The following is a 24,434-nucleotide window of genomic DNA, read 5'->3' on the forward strand; positions in this document are numbered from 1 at the left end:
GGAAAAGGAAAACTTGACGGCATGAATGCGCAAGCGCAGAGAGGTGGTGGCGCGGTAGGACGCGACGGGTGCCATTTGGGCGTGCGCAGAGTCCAGAACTAAAGCAAGTTCATGCGTAAAAGCGTTTGAGCGCATGCGTAGACCCAGGTGTCGCCAACCCAGGGTAGACGACTGGGCGGAACCAAAGAGACAGTTGAGTAGCCATTGGGTAACGGCAAAGTAATTGGCGCACAGCTCTTCCAATGAGTTACAGGAGACGGGGAAAAGATGGAGGCGTGGAATCCCCTAGTTGCAGCGAGTGTTCTGCACTACCAAAGCACGCCCCTCTCGGTCCGCCCCCTTTAATGCTGGACCTCCTACGTCCTGATCGTTTCTCGGCTCCCAGCGGCGTCTACTTCCGGGTCAGAGCTCAGACCTAGGGTGTAGAGAACAACCTTCTGGAACAGGCAGGAATAGTCGAAAAAGGATAGCGTCGTCTTTCTTAAAGTGATAGGCTTAAAGCAATGGGGGCAGCCCTATCCAGAGGTTGTGAGGGCGACTCAGCTATTCTGAATCCAATCGTGGGCAAAGTTCTGGACAAGTCTCAGGATTCTGCCAATGGGGAAGGGATATGAAGAAGCGGATTGTTTCCCAGGTGAGGAGAAGAGCAGAACCTTAGACAATCCACTCCAAGAGCTTGAGGTGCAGCCAGTTCCGTCTGTCTTCCAGTCTTCCCCACCCCATCCCACTAGCTCTGCGAGGCAGAGCTTTCTTGTTCTCATATCATATATGAAAAGAATGGCCGGGCGCGGTGGCTCACGCCTGTAATCCCAGCACTTTGGGAGGTCGAGGCGGGCGGATCACGAGGTCAGGGGTTTGAGACCAGCATGGTCAACGTGGTGAAACCCGTCTCTACCAAAAATACAAAAATTAGCCGGCCGTGGTGCCACGCGCCGGTAGTCCCAGCTACTCGGGAGGCTGAGGCAGGAGAATCGCTTGAACTCGGGAGGCAGAGGTTGCAGTGAGCTTAGACTGCGCCATTGCATACCAGCCTGGGTGACAGAGAAAGGACTCCGTCTCAAAAAAAGAAAAAAGAAAGAAAGAAAATAATGAGGCTCAGAATGGATGGATCGCACAGTCCCACAACTTCGCAGCCAAGACCAGACTTGGGTTCACCCCCTTCCCAAATGTGGTTCTGTAACCCCGTTTTGCTGACGCCAGTGCGGATGCAGAGGACAGAGATGGCCCATCCTTAGCAGAGACCAACCTGCACCCTGGCCAGCAGAGCACGCAGCTGGAGGCTTTTCTTTCTATATCTCAAAGCCTGCTGTGATGGGGAATCTGGTTCTGCCCTTTCCCTCCTCTGCCTCTCCTGGCCCGCCTACCCGGGAACTCCCCTGCTGGAGCCTCTGGGAGGGGAGCGGTGCAGGCCGCCCGCGTCATCTGATGCTGTTTCCTGCAGGAGGGAGAAGAGCGGAAAAAAGTGAAACTCCACCCTCCACCTCTGCCTCCCGCCCCCGAGGCCAAAGTACAAAGGGAGGAGGAAGAAGGGAGCGGGGTCGGAGCCGTCGGGACCAAAGGAGCCGGGGCCAGGAACAGGCAGTCTGGGCCCAACTGTGGACGCTCCCTCCACCCCCGCGCAAAAAGACCCAACCGGAGTTGAGGCGCTGCCCCTGGAGGCCCCACCTTACGCTTGGCGGGGGCCGGAGCCAGGCTCCCAGGACTGCTCCAGGACCGAGGGAAGCTCGGGCCCCTCCAAGCTAGCCATGGTGAGGCGTTGGAGGCCCCGGGGCCCCACCCCCCCGGCCTGACCACACTGCCCTGGGTGCCCTCCTCCAGAAGCCCGAGATGCGGGGGGCCGGGAGGCGACACTCCTGGCTCCCCAGAGAGGCGTGGGTCTGGGGCTGAGGGCCAGGGCCCGGATGCCCAGGTTCCGGGACTAGGGCCTCGGCAGCCAGCGGGGGTGGGGACCACGGGCACCCAGAGAAGGTCCTCCACACATCCCAACGCCGGCTCCCAGCCATGGAGCCCTTGAAGAGCCTCTTCCTCAAGAGCCCTCTAGGGTCATGGAATGGCAGTGGCAGCGGGGGTGGTGGGGGCAGTGGAGGAGGCCGGCCTGAGGGGTCTCCAAAGGCAGCGGGTTATGCCAACCCGGTGTGGACAGCCCTGTTCGACTATGAGCCCAGTGGGCAGGACGAGCTGGCCCTGAGGAAGGGTGACCGTGTGGAGGTGCTGTCCCGGGACGCAGCCATCTCAGGAGACGAGGGCTGGTGGGCAGGCCAGGTGGGTGGCCAGGTGGGCATCTTCCCATCCAACTATGTGTCTCGGGGTGGCGGCCCGCCCCCCTGCGAGGTGGCCAGCTTCCAGGAGCTGCGGCTGGAGGAGGTGATCGGCATTGGAGGCTTCGGCAAGGTGTACCGGGGCAGCTGGCGAGGTGAGCTGGTGGCTGTGAAGGCAGCTCGCCAGGACCCCGATGAGGACATCAGTGTGACAGCTGAGAGTGTTCGCCAGGAGGCCCGGCTCTTCGCCATGCTAGCACACCCCAACATCATTGCCCTCAAGGCTGTGTGCCTGGAGGAGCCCAACCTGTGCCTGGTGATGGAATACGCAGCTGGTGGACCCCTCAGCCGAGCTCTGGCAGGGCGGCGCGTGCCTCCTCATGTGCTGGTTAACTGGGCTGTGCAGATTGCCCGTGGGATGCACTACCTGCACTGCGAGGCCCTGGTGCCCGTCATCCACCGCGACCTCAAGTCCAACAACAGTGAGTTTCTGGCGGCATGGTTGCGGGTGGCATGGCTCTGGCACACACCTGCTCCCAACCTTCCACTGAGCCTAGCTTAGGGTCTGCTGCAGGTAGGAGCACTCGCCCTAGGGGGTCCCAGCTGACCAGGTGCCCATGGGCTCAAGCTAGCCCCCAAACAGAGCTCCAGGCACCCAGAAGAGTCTTCCTGTCCCAGCCTCAGAAGTCCTTGACCCCAGCCTGCAGCTGAGGTTTGGACAAGTTAAGAAATTGGGATTTCTCAGGTGGGCCATAAGCATCCTGCCCAGCTCTGGCTCCCACCTCAAGGAAGTCCTCTGGAAGCTCGCGCTCCCCATCTTCTCCTCCCCTAAATTCATATTCATGGAGTTGGTGCTCTCTTCTCTCCTGTCATCATGGGCAGCTCCTCCAGAACAGATATCTCAGAGGGGGAAGCCCTCCTTGGCAGTCAAGGCCAAGGCCAGGGCTGGAATTCTGGCCTAGCCCTCCCTGGCTGCATGACCTCTAGCTCGTGACTCCAACTCGGAGCCTCAATTTCAGACTCTGTAAAAAGGGAGAGTGAAACGGCTCAACAGCCTGGGCAAGCCTGACCTGCGATCCCCAACCCGCAGCGGGTCTTCAGCCGTGGAGATGGACATTTGAGGGCTGGATCACCAAGAGGGCCTAGCCTGCAATCAGTGCTTGGGGTGGGAGTGCTGGGCTAAGGGAGACTCCATCTCCCACCATTTTAAGCCCCCAACACGCTTTCCATCACGGCCCAAGAGAAGCAAGTGGTAGCTTCAGAGGGCTTCCTGGTGCGCGCAGCATTTAGAGAGCGAAGGCATGGAAGCAGGACCTAGCACACAGCAGGGACCAGGAGCAGGGGCCTCCTAGAGCCCAGGGTGCAGGCTGGAGAGCAGCAGTAGGAAATGCAGGAGGGGCCAGGCTCAGTGGGGTCACTGGAAAAGCATGAGACATTCTTAGAGGGGGGTCCATGTGGATATTTTGAGCCTCCTGGCCTGGGCTGACCATGGACAAGGGGCTTGCAGGAAACAGAGTGCTGAGCCCCAGATATCCAAGTTCTTGCCAGGGCTGGAGGAGCCAGGGGAGGCCTGCCAACCACCCCACCCACTCTTCTCATCCCTAGTAAGGTGCAGTTCCCACCTCTCAGCCTCAACCCTGGGCTCTATCTAGGGACCCCCACTACCTGCCCCAATCTGAGGGGGATTCCCCGAAGGCGCAGGGGGAGGGGACTCCCATCTTCTGTTTTTCCTCCGTTTTCTTTCCAGAAAAAATGGAACAATAGCCCAGGCCCCTGCTCCCCACCCTCCCCACTGCTTCCTGCGTTTCCTGCTGCCCTGAGCCGGCTTCCTGTCCCTGCTCCAGCCCCTGCTCCCTCCCTAGCCCAGCTGCCTGCAGGGGAGGAAAGAGCTGGGGGTGGAGGGCTTGCGGGAGGAAGGAGCCTGGAACTGCTGCCCCACTCCCCTCTAGTTCCCCTGCTTCCCTCTCAGAGTCTGGGAGTTGGTGGTAAAGGGCAGGCAAGGTGCCCTCAGCCTCCCTGAGCCTGGCATTTAACCTCGGAGACCCCAGTCTTAGGCCCAAGTTGCTGTCTGCAGGATTGGGGTGGGGGGAGTCCCTGGGCTTGGGGGGACACAGGCAGGAAACAATGGCATGATTTTCCTGGACAATGGGGGCCTTGTGAGGAAGCCTGGCGGGGAGAGGAGGGGGAATTCTCCAGGCCCACGAGTCACAGGACTGACCAGCCAGCTCGGCCTGGGCCTGACCTCCCCCAGTTCTCCCCAAAAGGACTCCCCCTCCCAAGTGGGAGACCTGGCCCAGGCCTCCCAGAAAGGAGAAGTAGGGACCACAGGAGGGAAGAGGAAGAGGCGTGAGCTGCCCAGGCCACTCCCAAGCCCCACAGAGGCCAGCCTAGGGAGGGAGCTGGTGGCCAGGTCCCTGTCAGAGGCCAGGGAGCCCTAAAGGGGCACTGAGAGCTTCCCCTAGCTTCGGGGTCTCTGGCCCATTCTCCTCTGGGTGACCCCTGACCTCCCATGCCTGGGGTCTACATCAGACACCGGAACAGCAGCTGGAGTTGGGACAATGTAAGCACAGAGAGGCAGCTTGGAGAGAAAGCAGAGGATGGGGCTTAGCAGCTGGCAGAGCCGGGAGCGGGGAGGTAGCAAAAAGGCCACAAGCACAAAGAAGTCCTGAAACTTTGGGTGAGTTGCTGCCCCTCTCTGGGCCTCAGATTCCCCACCTGAAAAAGGTGGAGAGTGGCTACTCGGCCTGAGATACTGGAACAGCACTTTGCCAGTCTCGGATGCCACAAGTGGCTGGAGACCGGGCCAAGCAGCAGCAAGTGTTGGTCTTCAAAGGGGGAGTTGGGCCCTGGCACCAGGGGAAGTGCCCATTTCCACTCCACCCACTGCCCCAGCCTCCTGCGTTTCCCCTTTGGAATGAGCTTGTGCGGGGCTTGCTAAATGGTCAGGTCCGCAGCCTCCAGCAGCCAGACCGGAGGCTATTGTGAAGCTGGCAGTAAGGAGTGACAGAGGAGAGAGAGGAGGGTGGAGATACGATATGAGCTTTAGGACAACTGGCCTTTAGGATGCTTCTGTCAGGTGGCAGCCCCCATGCAAAAGCTTTAAAAGTGTGGTCTTGTTTCATGCTCGTGACAGCCGTCTGAGGAGGGTTTTGTTGTCATCCTCGGCTTGATGAAGTGTTCAGGATTTGGCTCCAGGGTCTGGCTCAGAGGAGTAGGTGGATTTTGAGACCATTCTCTGGATTAGGAAAAGTTGCAGGAAAATCTACTGGGCATGCCGGGATAGTAAAGGTGGTCATGGAGGGCACCTGGACATTAGGTAGAGCTGCTGAGGGGTAGCTGAACCAATTTGTCTGGCCTGGAGTTGCAAATGTGGAAGATGCCAGTAGGGAGAGGGAGCTGGTACCTGGAAGAGGCTGAGTCAGCCAGGGGCCGTGGGCAGAGGTTGAGGAGAGGCCATGCTCTGAGAAGCACCAGCGCTGAAATGGCTGAAGGTGGAGGACGCAGAAACAGCCAAGCAGCCAGGGGCTGTGGGGGCTGAGGATGGTGGGGCAGCGGGGACGGCTGGCAGCAGTGCGAGATGCCTCCTCAAGGCCCAGGTGGGCTGGCCAGCAGCAGGATCAGGGCTTGTGGCTTTAAGCCCTGAAAAATGAGCACCCTGGTTCTGCCACCTCCTCTGGGAAGTCCTCCCTGACTCACCAGGCTGTATGAGGTGCCCTTCCCATCTGCTCCACCCTGTGCCCTATGCTGCCCCCATGACAGTCGTGTCACATGGGGCAGGAGAGCTGAGAGGTGTGCCCTGACACGGGTCCAGAAACATGGTTGACTTGATATCGCTTCTCTTCCACAGTGCAGTTGGCTGTAACCAGCAAATAGAGGCGCCTTCAGACCCTTCCTGACTCTATGACTTTGTCCTCTTTCTATTCCTCGAAAACTTCTCTCACTTGAGTCATTCCTATCCTGGTGAGAGATTTGCAAGTTGCTGCTTCTCCTCTTTGTACCAAGTACGGTGGCCCCATTTGGGTTAAAGCCACAAGCCCCTGCCACGTCTGACCATCCACGCCTACATTTACCCCAAGCTCCTCCTTTGTGGCCAAGAACCATCACTTTCTTGGACCCCACCCTTTCTCTTCCCTTCCAGCTGCATCGGTAGGTATCTTTTGGAATCTTTGCCTTGGAAGTGGCTGCACTTGCCACAGTGTGATGTGAGCACGAGGGGCCTGTGGTACCTACTGGGCTTCTTTTCTCACCAAGAACTTCCCTCTTGCTCCCCACTCCAAGGGGGGTTCTCATTCACGCTCCTGCCTCGACAAAGTGACAGGACACTCACAGATCTCTCTTGAAATCAAAGCCATAAATGCCCAGGCCAGGCGCGGTGGCTCACATCTGTAATCCCAGCACTTTGGAAGGCCAAGGCAGGTGGATCACAAGGTCAGGAAATCAAGACCGTTCTGGCTAACATGGTGAAACCCCATCTCTGCTAAAAATACAAAAAATTAGCCGGGCGCGGTGGGTGGCAGGCACCTATAGTCCCAGCTACTCGCAAGGTGAGGCAGGAAAATGTCATGAACCCGGGAGGCGGAGCTTGCAGTGAGCGGAGATCACACCACTGCACTCCAGCCTGGGTGACAGAGCGAGACTCCGTCTCAAAAAAAAGCCCAGAGTTGCTACCTTGCCAATTTTGTTTCAGTGTAGTCTTAGGGAAAAGCTAGAACACTGGTTTCAGAGCCACACAGACCAGGTTGTAATCTCTGCTGTATTTGTTGTATGACCTCTGCCAAGTCATTTCCCTGCTTGGTTTCCTCATCTGTGAAACGTGAAAAATATTATCTAGCTCATAAGTGGTTTTGAGTGCTAGGGCTGAGTGTGAAATGTCTGTCGTCGACCAGGTTCGGTGGCTCACGCCTGTAATCCTAGCACTTTGGGAGGCGAGGTGGGCAGATCACCTGAGGTTGGGAGATCGAGACCAGCCTGATCAACATGGAGAAATCCTGTCTCTACTAAAAATACAAAATTAGCCAGGCATGGTGGCACATGCCTGTAATCCCACTACTCGGGAGGCTGAGGCGGGAGAATCGCTTGAACCCGGGAAGTGGAGGTTGCAGTGAGCCAAGATGGTGCCACTGCACTCAGCCTGGGCAACAAGAGCGAAACTCCATCTCAAAAAAAAAAAAAAAAAAAAAAAAAAGGAATGTCTGACTTCAAGTAGGTCCTCAAGATCTAGACCAAGTCACCTCTGTGCCCCCAGGACCCAGCCAGGATGTCCATCAGATGAGTTTGCTCCCAGCTCTTACCCTGTCCCCACCACCTGATCCTGGAGCATCCACAATCTAGCCCCTCTTCTCTAGTTTTGCTGCTGCAGCCCATTGAGGGTGATGACATGGAGCACAAGACCCTGAAGATCACCGACTTTGGTCTGGCCCGAGAGTGGCACAAAACCACACAAATGAGTGCCGCGGGCACCTACGCCTGGATGGCTCCTGAGGTTATCAAGGCCTCCACCTTCTCTAAGGGCAGTGACGTCTGGAGGTGCGGCCCTCGGTGGGGCTGGTCAGGGGCTGCTACGGGGCTGCAGAGGGCGGAGGTGGCTGCCTAAGTCTAGGGCTGGGCCAAGTCCAGGGACAGGGATCCAAACCACTTAGCTCCTAGTTGCTTTTGGGTGAAGTGGCAGTAAGGGGGTATGGGTTGGGAGAGAAAAGGGAACACAGACCTGTTGTCTCGCCCACAGTTTTGGGGTGCTGCTGTGGGAACTGCTGACCGGGGAGGTGCCGTACCGTGGCATTGACTGCCTTGCTGTGGCCTATGGCGTAGCTGTTAACAAGCTCACACTGCCCATCCCATCCACCTGCCCCGAGCCCTTCGCACAGCTTATGGCAGGTAAGAGGAAGGGGCGGGGGGAGCAGGTGAGGGGCAGAGCTCCCTGGTCCAGGACATATCCACCCACAGACCCCTTCTTATTCTGTCTCCGCTGCACGCCGTGCCCCTAGACTGCTGGGCGCAGGACCCTCACCGCAGGCCCGACTTCGCCTCCATCCTGCAGCAGTTGGAGGCGCTGGAGGCACAGGTCCTACGGGAAATGCCGCGGGACTCCTTCCATTCCATGCAGGAAGGCTGGAAGCGCGAGATCCAGGGTCTTTTCGACGAGCTGCGAGCCAAGGAAAAGGTGCGAGGAATCAGGGGACCCAGCGTTGGAAGGAGTGTCTCCCTGATCTTCCTGGGGCAGAGTCGGGGCGGGCGCCGCCGGGATCGGTGCCAGGTGCCAGGCTGACCTCTTCTCCTTCGCTGTCTCGGGCGCAGGAACTACTGAGCCGCGAAGAGGAGCTGACGCGAGCAGCGCGCGAGCAGAGGTCACAGGCGGAGCAGCTGCGCCGGCGCGAGCACCTGCTGGCCCAGTGGGAGCTAGAAGTGTTCGAGCGCGAGCTGACGCTGCTGCTGCAGCAGGTGGACCGCGAGCGACCGCACGTGCGCCGCCGCCGCGGCACATTCAAGCGCAGCAAGCTCCGGGCGCGCGACGGCGGCGAGCGCATCAGCATGCCACTCGGTGAGGGGCGGGCCCCGGCGCATCCCCCGCCATTGGCTGCGAGGGCGGGGGGGTGGAGCCAGGTCTGTGGGCTGAGTGCGCTGGGATTGGTTTAGGGTGTTGTGGGTGGGCCCGAGAGGTGAAGGCTGGGAGGGGTGGGGCCAGGAGTGTTTTTTTCTGTCTGTGGGCGGGTTCTGGCGGAAGTATTTGCATGTCGGTCTGGGAGTAGCTGCGACCGGGAAGGGGTGGGGTTCACGAAAGTTCTGGGAAGGTCTAGGGGGCGGGGCGGGCCGGCGGCCTGGCATCTCCGACGCAGACGAGTAGCTTTCCTTATCCAGAACCAGCGGCTCAAGAAAGCAGTGAGGCTGGCAACAGTCTCATAGCCACCGTGCCGCTTCCTGTGCGGCCTGGGAGCCGGCCTTGGGCCCCTGCAGGTTGGGGTCCTGGCTCTCCTTCATCGCAAACCTGAACCCTGCTCCCCCCAACCTAAACCGCAGACTTCAAGCACCGCATCACCGTGCAGGCCTCACCCGGCCTCGACCGGAGGAGAAACGTCTTCGAGGTCGGGCCTGGGGATTCGCCCACCTTCCCCCGGTTCCGGGCCATCCAATGTAAGAAACCTCGCCTCTCGTGCCCCTCTCCGCATCCCAGCCCCTTATTCTCTTTCAGACTTTATCCTTGGAGGTGGATCCCACTCACTATCCCCTCTTTCCGTCTGCCCCCAGGCTCCCTGCCCCAGGTCTAGACTGTTAACTCTGAACTCCCCAGGCAGCATTAATTGTACTTATTTTTTTAGTCAAATAATTGTATGACACTATGTACTACTAATTTTTTTAAATGCTTTACTAATATTAATGTCTTGCAATAATTCTATTAGGTTGCTATTTTTATTGTTAATCTAAGTTTTACGGATGAGAAAAGTGAAAAAAGTAACTTGCTACACAGTTAATAAGTGGAAGAGCCAGAATCAAACCCAGGCAGTTGGTGTCCTTGTCTGTACTAATTACTAACTAGCAAATGTCAGCTGAAGGGCTAGATGAGATGCCCCACCCCACTGTGGGGTGATAAACCCAAACCCATCTATCTTGCCCAAAGCTCACCCTGGGAATGGTACAGGGCCCACCCTCCTCTCCATACTGTAAAGGTTACCCCTGAAGCCTGACTCTGATGATGGAGGGAGGATAAAGATTATCTCCAATTCCATCGGTTTCCCCTGTAGTGGAGCCTGCAGAGCCAGGCCAGGCATGGGGCCGCCAGTCCCCCCGACGTCTGGAGGACTCAAGCAATGGAGAGCGGCGAGCATGCTGGGCTTGGGGTCCCAGTTCCCCCAAGCCTGGGGAAGCCCAGAATGGGAGGTGAGTACCTGAGTGCCCCCCAAACCCAGCATCATCTGCTTTCCCCAAGTCCTGGAATTCCTAAAGCACCCCTCCTTGTCCTCCCATCACCAGGAGAAGGTCCCGCATGGACGAAGCCACATGGTACCTGGATTCAGATGACTCATCCCCCTTAGGATCTCCTTCCACACCCCCAGCACTCAATGGTGAGTGGCCTTCCTCCCTCGTCAGAATCTGGCTGAGTTCCTTCCATGGGCACCTTGGGGAGGCCATGAGAGGCGAGCAGGCAAAGCAGGAGTCCTGCCCTGGTTGCTCTCATTCTAGAGACTAGGAAACCAAGGCTGAGACAGGACAGAACTGATCTTGGAACCCAGGTCTGACCTACAGGCCCACGATCAAGCGGCATACAGCCCAGGCCTCGGCTGGGGGCCCAGAGTCTCATCCCCTTGTTCAGAGCTGGCCTGTAAGAAGGCTCTTCCCTGTCCCTGTGGCAGCCCCTGTACCTTTAGCAGGCTCCAGAGAGAAAAGAAAGACAGGAAGCCCACCCAGCCTTTGGCACCAAGGAAAGCTGGGTCCAGAGAGGGGAAGGAATCAGCCTGTGTTGGGTGGAGCCAGACTAGTGTCAGCCACACTGTGCTGCTCAGAGTCCCTTCTGGGAGCCTCTAGGTGAAGAAGAGAATGAGAAGGCCGAGCAGGCAGGATCCAGGCCCATTCTCACCACATCCAGGATAGCTCCGGGCCTTTCTGTTCTCTGTGATGGTAATTGCCCTACTGTGCCAGGCATTCCCTCCAAGCATTGATGAAGAGGGGCTACTATTACCCCATTTTACAGATAAGAAAACTGAGGCTCTGAGAGGTGAAGTAACCTACCTTAAACCCCCAGCTGAGGATTTGAACCCAGAGAGACTTCAGCTCCCATGCTTGTAGTGAACTCAGAAGCTTTCACTTGAAGAAAGGGCTTCTCACATACAGACTGCTTAGGAAGCCAGAGGGTCAGGCAGAGAGCAGGGCTCCAGCATTGCGGGGAGGAGGGCTCACTCAGCTCAACACTGCCCAGCTCTGACTGAGGCCAGAAAGTTACGGCCTCCCATGCCTGTGAGTCCCTGTGCCAACCTGGGGACCATCCTCAGAGCCCCCACACCTGCTGCTCACAGCCAGAATGTAGGACCCGCTTAGCCGCTCTCAGAAGAGTCCAGTTCAGCAAGCTGTTTAAACTCCTCCCATCCCACCCAGCCCATCACCTCTACCATTCCCTGAGCTACATTCGATAGTCATAACAACAGCTAACCTTTGTTGGGTCTCTTCTATGTGCCAAGCAGTTTTGTGAGGGGAGTAGTAGTATTGGCCTCATTTTACAATGAGGAAACTGAGGCACAGAGCTATTAAGTGGTTTGATATAAGGCACCCAGTAGAGCAGAGATTTGACCCGAAGACTGTCTGTCTGTCTGACCACAGAGGCAGAGCCCCAGGCCTCCATCCGCCCCGCCATTTGCTGCTCCAGCAGCTGCAGTGCCCCCAGCATCCGTCCTGCAGGGACTGAACTGAGAACTGGAAGGCCAAGGGGGCTTCCTGAACTCACTTGCTCTAAAATGTACCAGGCCAGATGGGCCAAAGGAGAACTTGAGGGCCTGTCAACCCAGGTGTGTAGGTTGAAGCAGGTCCTGACTATTCCGCAGAACCGTGTGGCCCTGAGCTCCCAGAAGCAGGGGCACAAGGGGTCTGGACCCCATCGTTCTCAAGCTTGCCCCATGTGTTTTTATCCAAAGAATTTGTTAATTATTTATCAAGAGAAACTGTTAGCTCATATATTCATGAATAGTTCAGGTCAGTGACAAACTTCTAAGTAATTCAACCCAAAGAAATTCTTTTTTTTTTTTTTTTTTTTGAGGCGGAGTCTCGCTCTGTCGCCCAGGCTGGAGTACAGTGGCGCGATCTCGGCTCACTGCAAGCTCCGCCTCCCGGGTTTACGCCATTCTCCTGCCTCAGCCTCCCGAGTAGCTGGGACTACAGGCGCCGCCACCACGCCCGGCTAATTTTTTTTTGTATTTTTAGTAGAGACGGGGTTTCACTGTGTTAGCCAGGATGGTCTCGATCTCCTGACCTCGTGATCCGCCCGCCTCGGCCTCCCAAAGTGCTGGGATTACAGGCTTGAGCCACCGCGCCCGGCCAAGAAATTCTTCATATTCCAAAATCACTTTGCATTCTGAGAGATACCAGCCTTCCTCATCTCCTCGAAATATTTTATGGCATCATAACTTCGTAGAAGTCTGTGCCCGTAGATATCTGAAATGCCTTCTTTCTTGGTTCAGCCACAGCAAACTGAGAGAGCCGCAGCCCCCAGGGATACAACGAATGCTCCCACAATATGAAATTGTAGATGTGTGGCCAGAAGGCCACCTGCCTGAGGTTTCGTGAAAGCACTGGAAACCATGGTAGTTACCGTTCTTGATAAGAGTCTGTCAGCCTCAACACCAATGCCCTTCCTGGCTGATGAAGAAATGGATTGCCACTTGCCCCGAAAGGATGTCAGCTGCCGCAGCTCAGTGGCTGGCTGAGCATGTGGTTCCCCAGCCCAATTCCACACGCCACACACCATCTGGGTCCCTGAAAATACATGACATTGACCTCACAGCCACCCACAGAAACCCAGTTAAGAATCAAAGAGTGGGGCCTCACAGAGATCCCAGACCCTGTGAGATGGTCCCAGGCATAAGCCACACCACTGGAGAGCCACACACCCCATCACCCTGTCCCCAGTGGGCTGTTCTGGCCCCTGGAGAGCTGGTTGCAAGGAGTGGCACATTGGCAGGGTACACTCAGCTACACTGATAGCAACTGCCCTGTGAAGCTTGTTGCCTTGGAGTCAATAACTACGTGGCCGTGTCCTCCCTATGAGGCCCCACGGAAGCAGTTTCACCTCTGTCTATCTTTGGGTCAAGAAGAGTCACGCAGCTTTCTCCTAAACAACAGAGTTGCTAACTCTTGCTGCCAGGAAGTTTAGAGGCAGATTCAAATCCTAGCTGGATTATGTTGACCAAGTCACTTACCCTTCAGAACCTCAGTTTCTCAGGCCATTGACTGCAGGAACTTCTGTTCATTCTCATTTTGTCTGCTGGACCCTATCTTCTCTTCCCTTTGTCTCATTTTTCTCTTTTATTAGTTAAGACAGAGTCTATTTCTATCACCCAGGCTGGAGTGCAGTAGTACAATCATGACTCTCTGCAAACTCTGCCTCCCAGGCTCAAGTGATCCTCCCACCTCAGCTTCCTGAGTAGCTGGGACTACAGATGCATGCCATGTTTGGCTAATTTTTGTATTTTTTGTAGAGATGGGGTTTTGCCATGTTGCCCAGGTTGGGCTGGGCTTAAGCAGTTCACCCACCTCAGCCTCCCAAAGTGCTGGCATTACAGGTGTGAGCCACCACACCCGGCTTTCTCTTTTTTTTTTTTTTTTTTGAGACGGAGTCTTGCTCTGTCGCCCAGGCTGGAGTGCAGTGGCGCGATCTCGGCTCACTGCAAGCTCCGCCTCCTGGGTTCATGCCATTCTCCTGCCTCAGCCTCCCAAGTAGCTGGGACTACAGGCGCCCGCCACCTCGCCCGGCTAATTTTTTGTGTTTTTAGTAGAGACGGGGTTTCACCGTGTTAGCCAGGATGGTCTCGATCTCCTGACCTCGTGATCCGTCCGCCTCGGCCTCCCAAAGTGCTGGGATTACAGGCTTGAGCCACCGCGCCCGGCCACACCCGGCTTTCTCTTGCTATTTTTGTTTTGTTTTATTTTTTGAGGAGTCTTGTTCTGTCGCCCAGGCTGGAGTGCAGTGCTGCGACCTCAGCTCACTTCAGCCTCCACCTCCCAGGTTCAAGCAATTCTCCTCCCTCAGCCTCCCCAGTAGCTAGGATTACAGGTATGTGCCACCATGCCCAGCTAATTTTTTTTGTTGTTGTTTTTGAGATGAAGTGGTGTTCTGTTGCCCAGGATGGAGTGCAGTGGCGCAATCTCAGCTCACTAGAACCTCCACCTCCCGGGTTCAAATGATTCTCCTGCCTCAGCCTCCCATGTAGCTGGGATTACAGGCATGTGCCACAATGCCCAGCTACTTTTTGTATTTTTAGTAGAGATGAGGTTTCGCCATGTTGGCCAGGCTGGTCCCAAACTCCTGACCTCAAGTGAGCCACCTGCTTCATCTTCCCAAAGTGCTGGGGTTACAAGCGTGAACCACCGGCCTAATTTTTGTATTTAGTAGAGACAGGGTTTCACCATGTTGGCCAGGCTAGTCTCGAACTCCTGACTTCAAGTGATCTGCCCTACTTGGCCTCCCAAAGTGTTGGGATTATAGGCATGCGCCACCGCTCCCAGCCTCTCTTGCTTTTTTTTTTGTTGAGATGGAGTCTTGCTCTGTCACCCAGGCTGGAGTGCAGTGGCGGGGTCTCGGCTCACTGCAACCTCCGCCTCCCGGGTTCAAGTGATTCTGCTGCCTCAGCCTCCCAAGTAGCTGAGACTACAGGTGTGTGCCACCACGCCCTGCTAATTTTTGTATTTTTTAGTAGAGACAGGGTTTCACCATGTTGGCGAGGATGGTCTCGATTTCTTGACCTCGTGATCCGCCCGCCTTGGCCTCCCAAAGTGCTGAGATTACAGGTGTGAGCCACCGCGCCCGGCCAACCCTTGCTTTTTTTAAAGATGATTTCCCCTCTTCTGTTGAAACTCACTGTAAATGATCAGTTCTTCACCAGCGAAGTGGCGGTGATAACGATAACCTCATGTGGTTGGTGCAAGGATTTTAAAAATGGATTCTTCATCAAACAAGGATTTGCTTTTTTTTTTTTTTTTTTTTTTGAGACAGAGTCTCGCTCTGTCACCCAGGCTGGAGTGCAGTGGCGCAATTTTGGCTCACTGCAAGCTCCGCCTCCTGGGTTCATGCCATTCTCCTGCCTCAGCCTCCCAAGTAGCTGGGACTACAGGCGCCGGCCATCATGCCCAGCTAATTTTTTTGTATTTTTAGTAGAGATGGGGTTTCACCGTGTTAGCCAGGATGGGCTTGATCTCCTGACCTCGTGAAACGCCTGCCTAGGCCTCCGGAAGTGCTGGGATTACAGGCGTGAGCCACTGCGCCAGGCCCAGAGATTTGCATTTTAAGAGCCAGGCATTAACATGTTAAACACTGCCTTGACCTCATCTGATGAAGGAGGCAGACTCACAGACAAGTCCAGTAGCACCTGTATGAGGCATAACATGAGCAATAACTGTGCAGGTTCAGGGAGATTTTGGGAAGGCTTCACAGAGGAAGTGACATCCCAGTGGGTCGTGGATGGTACATAAGAGGTCACTGAAAGCTGAGGTGGGAAAGGTCAGCCAGCCAGAGCAAACAGTGTGTGCACAGGCATGCAGCTCACCAGACCCAAGGAAAAGGCAACCTGGCTGAACTCTGAGAAGAGTTGAGAGCCAAGGAGTCTCAGGACTGGGGCTGCGGACAGGGGCCAAGGCACATGGGTCAGTAGATGTTGATTGAATGAATGAGTGAATGAAGCTGGAAGTGATGGGTAGTTTTTAAGCAGAGACCTGTCTTTAACAGGTTTGCATTTTAGAAGGATTCCCTTGTTCCTTCAGTGGCAGTGGCCGGGGTGGGAGTTGGGTGGGGTAAGAGGCAGAGAGTCTGAGTAAGGGTTGTGGCTGACAGAAGGGACTGTCAGCTGAGTCCTGGTTCATAGTAGAAGCTCACTTTTCCCAGCCTTGTATTTCTTTCTCCCGACATCCAACCTGCTTTTGCACTCCAGGCAGGAGGGGAAAGGCAGAGGGAGGAGGCCAGACTTTCTTCTAGAGCCATAGCAGATTCTTTTTTTTTTTTTTTTTTTTTTTTTGAGACGGAGTCTCGCTCTGTCGCCCAGGCTGGAGTGCAGTGGCGCGATCTCGGCTCACTGCAAGCTCTGCCTCCCGGGTTCATGCCATTCTCCTGCCTCAGCCTCCTGAGTAGCTGGGACTACAGGCGCCCGCCACCGCGCCCGGCTAATTTTTTGTATTTTTAGTAGAGACAGGGTTTCACCGTGGTCTCGATCTCCTGACCTTGTGATCCGCCCGCCTCGGCCTCCCAAAGTGCTGGGATTACAGGCGTGAGCCACCGCGCCCGGCCTGCCATAGCAGATTCTAGAGCCAAAAGCAGTGCTTGTGAGAGCGCATCTTAGAGGCCCTTCTCCTTAATGAGCGGTTTCCCCATCCCTGCCCAAGTAATCTAGAATGGAGTCAGGCCAACCCTAGACTGGAAAGTGGGACACTAGTGTCTTGAAATCTAGGGCAGAGTCTGGTTGGGAAATGGTGGAGAGCAAAGGCTCTACTGCCCTTGCCTGGGGTGAAGCCAGCTCCACCTTTCACTGGCTGTACAGCTCCGCGCAAGCCCTCAACCTCTAAGCCTGGAACCCCTGGGCATGAGGATCAGACAACATAATGCCCCTATGTTATTCAGCTCAGGCCTGGCACAAATACCTACTCTGTAAATTAGCTGTGACCTTGGGCAAGGTACCCCTCTGAACCTCATTTTCCTCCTTTCTAGAATAGGGACAGGGATTTGTGCTCCTCAAGGCGGCCATGTACGTTAGAGTTGACTGTGTGCATCTTACAAGCTACAGCTGGAGTGGGGGTGGGTGGGCAGAAGGGGCAGGGCTGCCAAGCCAGGAAGCGGGTGGGCACAGAGCACAGGGCGCCGGTCCCAGTCAGTGGGACCTGCCATGGCCCTGGACCTGGATGTTGCCCCTGGCAGGCCATGGAGGCCCACCGTGACCTGGCCTCAGCCCTGCCTCCACTGGGACTGCCCATCCATCTTTGGGGTCTGGGTCACTGGCTGCCGTCAGGCTTTGCTGTCGCTTCCTCCACCTGCATTGCCCTCCCCTCCCAGCACCCATCTTGTGAAAGGCCGGAGTGTGGGTGCATGGTAGGGAGGCCGTGGGACCTGTGGGACCAGGGAAGATGCTGGTAGAGGGCAGAACTCAGTTCCAAGACCGCAGAGAGGTCCTGGGCCCTCATCGGGAAGATGCGTCAGCCATGCCGTCACCTGTGCCGCCTCCGCCCCGCAGGTAACCCCCTACGGCCTAGCCTGGAGCCCGAGGAACCCAAGAGGCCTCTCCCCACAGAGCGCGGTAGCAGCTCTGGGACGCCCAAGCTGATCCAGCGTGCGCTACTGCGTGGCACTGCCCTGCTTGCCTCCCTGGGCCTCGGCCGCGACCTGCAGCCACCGGGAGGCCAAGGACGTGAGCGTGGGGATCCCCCCACAACACCCCCAACGCCAATGCCCGCGCCCTGCCCGACCGAGCCGCCCCCTTCCCCGCTCATTCGCTTCTCACCCAAGATGCCCGACTCCCCGCCCACTCCTGCACCCCTGTTGCTGGACCTGGGTATTCCTGCAGGCCAGCGGTCAGCCAAGAGCCCCCGACGTGAGGAGGAGCCCCGCGGTGAGTGGCCTGAGGCCGGCCTGCTTCGCGGATGGGAGATGGGGGTCCCCAGGGAGGGAGCAGTGGCTGGGGACATGCAAGGAGGCAAGGCCAAGATCACAGTCATCTACTGGACCCTGAACCAGGCGCTTGGGATACTGAAGACCATGTAGGGAGCAGAGTTCTAAATTCAGCTATCAGGTGGTCCAGGCAGGTGGGGGCGATGCCTGCTGTGAAATAACAGAAGTAATCAAGGCCAGGGAGTGGTGCACGCCTGTGATCCCAGCACTTTGGGAGGATCACGTGAGCCTTGAAAGGTTGAGGCTGCAGTGAGCCGTGATCATGACACTGCACTCCAGCCTGGGTGACAGAGCATATATGTAGTCATAACAGTAGCAAACTCCTAGTTCCTTACTTGTGTCAAGTACTCTTTACAAGGCTTTCCCGAGATGGTCTCATTCAGTCATAACAACCACAGAACTAAGTGCTCTTATATGCCCATTTTTAGATAAGGAAATTTAAGGCACAGAGATGAAGGGACCCAGAGCTCCCACAGCTGGTAAGTGGCAGGGCCGGGATCCACATCCAGGCCGGCCTGCTCCAGAGGCCTCACTCCTAACCATTACGAAAAAACAGAGGCACGCAGAGCAGGAAGGGCCGTAGAAGTTGAGTCAAGTAGCTCACTGTGCAGATGGGGAAACTGAGGCCCAGAGCAGGGCAGTGTATCTTGGGGACCTCAGGAGTTGTTGGTTGCCTGACCTTGTGCCCCTCCTATATCTCACAGGAGGCACTGTCTCACCCCCACCCGGGACATCACGCTCTGCTCCTGGCACCCCAGGCACCCCACGTTCACCACCCCTGGGCCTCATCAGCCGACCTCGGCCCTCACCCCTTCGCAGCCGCATTGATCCCTGGAGCTTTGTGTCGGCTGGGCCACGGCCTTCTCCCCTGCCTTCGCCACAGCCTGCACCCCGCCGGGCACCCTGGACCTTGTTCCCAGACTCAGACCCCTTCTGGGACTCCCCACCTGCCAACCCCTTCCGGGGAGGCCCCCAGGACTGCAGGGCACAGACCAAAGACATGGGTGCCCAGGCCCCTTGGGTGCCGGAGGCGGGACCTTGAGTGGGCCAGGCCACTCCCCCGAGCTCCAGCTGCCTTAGAGGAGTCACAGCATACACTGGAACAGGAGCTGGGCCAGCCTCTGCAGCTGCCTCAGTTTCCCCAGGGACCCCACCCCCGCTTTGGGGGTCAGGAACACTACACTGCACAGGAAGCCTTCACACTGGATGGGGGGCCTGCGCCCCCATACCTGAAACCTCCCAGCTCACCTGCCCTACTGGGGCCCGACACTGTACCCAGCTGGTTGGGAGGACCAGAGCCTGTCTCAGGGAATTGCCCACAGGGGTGATGCAGGGAGGAGGGGAGGTGCAGGGAAGAGGGGCCGGCCTCAGCTGTCACCAGCACTTTTGACCAAGTCCTGCTACTGCGGCCCCTGCCCTAGGGCTTAGAGCATGGGCCTCCTGCCCTGGGGGTCATCTGGGGCCAGGGCTCTCTGGGTGCCTTCCTGCTGCCCCAGCCAGGGTTGGAGTATTAGCCTCGGGATCCAATGAAGCCAGAAGCCAAATAAACTCAAAAGCTGTCTCCCCACATGTAGCCTGTCAGCTTTCTTGGAGGTAACCAGGTGACCCAACCTATCATGCAACCCTGGTGTCCTGATGCCCCAGCAATAGGCAGTTTCTTGCCTTGCACTGCATCCCTCTCCTGGGACCAGATCCACCAGCCTTGGTGAGTCATTCAAGGCTTTTCTCTGCCAGGTGTGGTGGCTCACTCCTGTAATCACAGCACTTTGGGAGGCCAAGGCCGGTAGATCACATGAGGTCAGGAGTTCAAGACCAACCTGGCAACATAGTGAAACCCCATCTCTACTAAAAATACAAAAATTAGCCAGGTATGGGGGTGCATGCCTGTAGTCCCAGCTACTCTGGAGGCTGAGGCAGGAGAATTGCTTGAACCTGGAAGGTAGAGGTTGCAGTGAGCCAAAATCGCGCCACTGCACTCCAGCCTGGGCAACAGAGCAAGACTCCATCTCAAAAAAAAAAAAAAAAAAAAGTGTAGGCTGGGCGCGGTGACTCATGCCTGTAATCCCAGCACTTTGGGAGGCCGAGGCGGACGGATCACAAGGTCAGGATTTCGAGACCAGCCTGGCCAGTATGGTGAAACCCCGTCTCCACTTAAAAAAAAAAAAAAAAAAAAATGCTCAGCGCGGTGGCAGGTGCCTGTAGTCTCAGCTACTTGGGAGGCTGAGGCAGGAGAATAGCTTGAACCCAGGAGGCGAAGGTTGAGTTAACCAAGTGCCACTGCACTCCAGCCTGGGCGACAGAGCAAGACTGTCTCAAAAAAGATAAAAAGTAGTAACTTCCGGCCCGGCGCGGTGGCTCAAGCCTGTAATCCCAGCACTTTGGGAGGCCGAGACGGGCGGATCACGAGGTCAGGAGATCAAGACCATCTTGGCTAACCCGGTGAAACCCCGTCTCTAGTAAAAAATACAAAAAAGTAGCCGGGCGAGGTGGCGAGCGTCTGTAGTCCCAGCTACTCGGGAGGCTGAGGCAGGAGAATGGCGTAAAACCCGGGAGGCGGAGCTTGCAGTGAGCCGCGATCCGGCCACTGCACTCCAGCCTGGGCGACAGAGTGAGACTCCGTCTCAAAAAAAAAAAAAAAAAAAAAAGTAGTAACTTCCACCCACCTCCAAGCATCATGACTTGCCATGGCATCTGGCACCCCTGACAGTTCTCTTCACACTGCCATGGGGGCTCTGGCACTCCCACACCATATCCAAGGGCAGGGTCCCTTCCTCGGCCTCTGTCCTCAGCCCCTCTGAGGTTAGAGGAGTTGGAACCCAGGCCCCGCTTGCCCTCTCCCAGGTGCCCCATGGCAGCCAGACTGTCTCTATAGTTCAGGGGCAGGGAGTCAGGAGGGCAGGCACAAAGGGTTCTCGGGAAGAACTGGCAATCAGGCTCAAGGGTATCATCTGCCCGGGTACTCTGGGCACCCTGGAGTCCTCTCCCTACCTCCTACCCCTGCCCTCACCTGATCCTTCCCAGCTGCCACCATTCCTCTCCCACCATACTACCCAGGCCAAAATCACTCCATCCAGGACGCCTACAGTAGCCCAGCGTAGGTCTCCCTGGACCACGTTTGTCATGTGTCCTTATCCCCCCTTCACCGCCAACTCTCCCCCGCCACAGCCAGCCCTCTGTTCCTCTCACACCCCAAGCTCATTCCTACCTTCACCGGCCTCTTACTCCCCAGCTGAAATGTCACCTCCTTAGCGGAGCTTTCCCAGTGAGATAACCCCCGCTCCCTACAGGCTCTCTGATCACCCAGGGCATTTCCTTCATGGAACTCATGACAATGAGAGGTTGCCAGTTTCTTTGCTAAGAGGTTTCTTGTGTAAACACCAGGAAGGAAAGGACCTGTGCCTGTCCTCTTCCCTAAGCACTTGCTGAATGAATGAATGAATGCAGTATGGGTGCCTGAGTGAGCAGGACCTTGAATAAGTGTGAGGTCCTGTCTAGGCCTCAGCTTCCTCCACCTCCTCCCCTCACTGCAGCCACCTTCCTCCACCCATCCCCACCGTCCCAGCTGCTGTGAAATGGGCAAATGTCTTGCCTCCAGAACCTGGGAGGGGTGAGGCAGCTCACCTCCCTCTGTTCACACCCCAGCCACCCCAGCCAGGTCCCAGCTACCCACAGAGCACCTCCTCCTGGCCCAGCCCTGCCCAGCCATTCCCAGGTGCCTGAGGTGGAGCCGCCAGCTCCCACAGCACCCTGCCATGAGGTGTCTAAGGCCCTGGGCCTGATATGGGCTCCTGGTTGTGGCCCACTTACTGACCCTGGGGCTTGAGGCTGTGTTGTTCCAGGCCCTGGAGGGGCCTCCTGCATGCAGGCTTCAGGCTGAGCTCAGGGCAGAGCTGGCAGCATTCCAGGCAGAGCATAGGGCCTGCCTGCCACCTGGAGCACTGGAAGAGCTGCTGGGCACTGCCCTGGCCACCCAGGCCCATAGGGTCTCCAGCCTGGGCAACAGTTCAGAGGCCAGGAACTGGGACCTTCCCTCAGCCCTGCTCTTCACTGCCAGCATCCTCACCACCAGGTAAGAGAGCCTGGCAGCCAAGTCAGGGGGCACAGCTCTTGAGGCCATCGCTCCCTGGGGTCCCTGGGGTTCATGCAGCCCTTCCTTCAGCCCCAAAGAGCCAGACGGAGCCCAGGTGCTGTGAGGCCTGACATCACAGCTGGGGCTCCCCACCAACACACCCCAACTGGTGCCTCCACTTCAGCTGCCAGGAAGGGTGTGGCCTCCCCAGTCCCACCCCAGGCACCCTTTGAGACCCAGGAGAGCTGCCCAGATGCCACAGCCTGTGGCCAGGTAGGGGAGACAAGACAGTGGAATGGATTCTTAGATGGAAGCAAATAGAAGGAACCTGGGAAGGACAGATCAGGACCATGGCCTCAGGTGGAGGAGTGAGGGAAGATAGAGGAGGAAGCTGGCATGAGATGCTCGCAGAGCAGGAGGGCACAGACAGGGATGAGGGAGTTCTGCAGAGAAATCGTGCCCAGGGAAAAGCAGCAACAGGACCCACAGCCCTGGGTTTTCGTATTTTTTGCCCCACAAAGTGTCTCAGTATTTTTTGAATTGGCACTTGTATTTCCAACTTTTTTTTTTTTTTTTTTTTTTTTGAAAGAGTCTGGCCCTGTCACCCAGGCTGGAGTGCAGTGGTGCGATCTCGGCTCACTGTAACCTCCACCTCCTGGGTTCTTCTCCTGCCTCAGCCTCCTGAGTAGCTGGGATTACAGACGTGCACCATCATGCCCGGCTAATTTTTGTATTTCTAGTAGAGACAGGGTTTTGCCATGTTGGCCAGGCTGGTCTCAAACTCCTGACCTCAAGCGATCCACCCACCTCAAGCTCCCAAAGTGCTGGGATTACAGGTGTGAGCTACTGTGCCCAGCCTGTATTTCCAACTTCTTTTGGAAAATCAGGAAACCTACTCACACTGAGCCAGAATCCCTGCAAGGCAACATCCTGACAGGAGCAGAATGGGGCCTGCCCTTTGGAAACAGCTCACACTCTGCGGTGCACCCCTGTCCCCACCACTCCTGTTTGTCTCACATCTGGCTCCAATAGGCATGTGCGTTTGCAGCTCTGTATTAGCTGATGCTGTTCTCCCAGCACACCCCACGCTCCCACCCCTCCCCACCTGGCACATGCCCTCTCTCCTCCATGCTGCCTCTTTGCAGCCCTTCGTGATTTTCCTGCCCAACTCCCCCACCAGAGCTGGCAGGGCCTGGGCTGACTCAGATACCAGCACAAAGCCTGGCACACAGGACTTGACACACATTTGGGGAAAGAGTGGATGATATTCCACCAGCTGTGGAATCAGGAGTATCTGTTAAGGGCAGTGCAGTTCTCAGAATTGTCCCAGCTACAAAAGGCTTGAGGAACTGTCTTCTTTCATCCTTTCATTTCCCAAAAAAGAAAAATGGCCCAGAGAGGGTAAGGGATCCCCTGACCAAGGAGGAGCAGAGTCAGCTAGAACCTGGACCTGGCCAGTTCAAGGCCACCAGAGGGCAGCCTTCTGCAGAAGGCGGTATTGGGGTAGGCAGGGACCCCAGCAGACATGGCACTCAGAGCTCTCACTGTCCACTGACTGTCTCTTCTCCAGGTTATGGCCACATGGCCCCACTATCACCAGGCGGAAAGGCCTTCTGCATGGTCTATGCAGCCCTGGGGCTGCCAGCCTCCCTGGCTCTCGTGGCCAGCCTGCGCCACTGCCTGCTGCCTGCGCTCAGCCGCCCAGGTGCCTGGGTAGGTCCACTGGCAGCTGTCGCCGGCCAGGGCTGTGCTGCTGCAGGCAGTTGCACTGGGCCTGCTGGTGGCCAGCAGCTTTGTGCTGCTGCTAGCGCTGGTGCTGTGGGGCCTTCAGGGTGACTGCAGCCTGCTGGGGGCCGTCTACTTCTGCTTCAGCTCACTCAGCACCATTGGCCTGGGGGATCTGCTGCCCGGCCACGGCCACGGCCTGCACCCTGTGATTTACCACCTGGGCCAGCTCGCACTTCTTGGTAAGTCCAGCCACCTAAGAGCATGTGGGGGAAGGGGGAAGAGGAGCCTGGACTAGGACTCCCATAAATCATTGGGGGGACTGGGCCTTGCAGGTGGAGGGACCCCACTCCTGGGCACGATGTGGGAGGGGTCGTTGAAGAGCTCTGGGAGGTGGTGAGTGGCGCCAGCTGCCAGGGCAGGTAACCGTGTTGGGAGGTGGGCAGGGAGTATCACCAGCACCCAGGCGCTGCCCCAGCACCTTCTCCTCCCCAGGTTACTTGCTTCTAGGACTCTTGGCCATGCTGCTGGCCGTGGAGACCTTCTCTGAGCTGCCACAGGTCCGTGCCATGGGGAAGTTCTTCAGGCCCAGTAGTCCTGTGACTGCTGAGAACCAAGGTGGCATCCTAGGGCAGGATGAACTGGCTCTGAGCACCCTGCCCCCCGCGGCCCCAGCTTCAGGACAAGCCCCTGCTTGCTGAAGCGTCAGGTGACCGAGTTCAGCTCCCATAAGGTGGCGGCACCTAAGGAGGAAGCAGCCAAGAGTGGCTGGGGAAGAATCAGGAGATGGGGCCGCGGTGGGGGTGGGCGGGAGGCCTCGGGGAATACTGTGTTAATCATAAAATGAGCAACCATTTTGGCTGTTTTCAAGTATTTCTAATGGGACTTCCCTGAGCCCCCGGCCACCATCTGGGGAAGGCCGAGGTCCAGCCTCCGCTGGCCCTGGGAACCTCGAAGCCGCACCAACTGGCTTAGGATGGCAGAGCCGCCCTCCTTAGCCTCGGCCCACTCTCCTCCGCCTATTGAGAGCCCAGGT

At 57.0% G+C, this 24,434-nt stretch overlaps 2 protein-coding genes across 3 annotated transcripts; both read left to right on the forward strand.

Moving 5' to 3' along the window:
- Positions 1–82: 82 nt before the first annotated feature.
- MAP3K11 (mitogen-activated protein kinase kinase kinase 11) lies at positions 83–19,173 on the forward strand. Of its 2 annotated transcripts, none has more exons than XM_025357036.1 (10): positions 83–2,740; positions 7,604–7,784; positions 7,984–8,132; positions 8,243–8,418; positions 8,553–8,796; positions 9,273–9,386; positions 9,995–10,130; positions 10,224–10,315; positions 17,171–17,545; positions 18,363–19,173. In XM_025357036.1, exons 1-10 carry the CDS (start codon positions 2,002–2,004, stop codon positions 18,644–18,646), a joined length of 2,490 nt encoding a protein of 829 aa, XP_025212821.1. In that variant the 5' UTR covers positions 83–2,001; the 3' UTR covers positions 18,647–19,173. The 2 variants fall into 2 exon arrangements, with proteins under 2 accessions (XP_025212821.1, XP_025212822.1); XM_025357037.1 differs by having other exon boundaries at positions 1,890–2,740; positions 18,309–19,173.
- Positions 19,174–21,356: 2,183 nt separating this feature from the next.
- KCNK7 (potassium two pore domain channel subfamily K member 7) lies at positions 21,357–24,234 on the forward strand. Its single transcript, XM_025357957.1, is given in 4 exon segments — positions 21,357–21,672; positions 23,241–23,388; positions 23,390–23,640; positions 23,894–24,234. Coding segments are annotated over 4 exon segments (921 nt in total). The 3' UTR covers positions 24,100–24,234.
- The last annotated feature ends 200 nt before the right edge of the window (positions 24,235–24,434 follow it).

Source organism: Theropithecus gelada, chromosome 14 (genome assembly GCF_003255815.1).
Source record: "Theropithecus gelada isolate Dixy chromosome 14, Tgel_1.0, whole genome shotgun sequence".
NCBI lineage: Eukaryota > Metazoa > Chordata > Mammalia > Primates > Cercopithecidae > Theropithecus > Theropithecus gelada.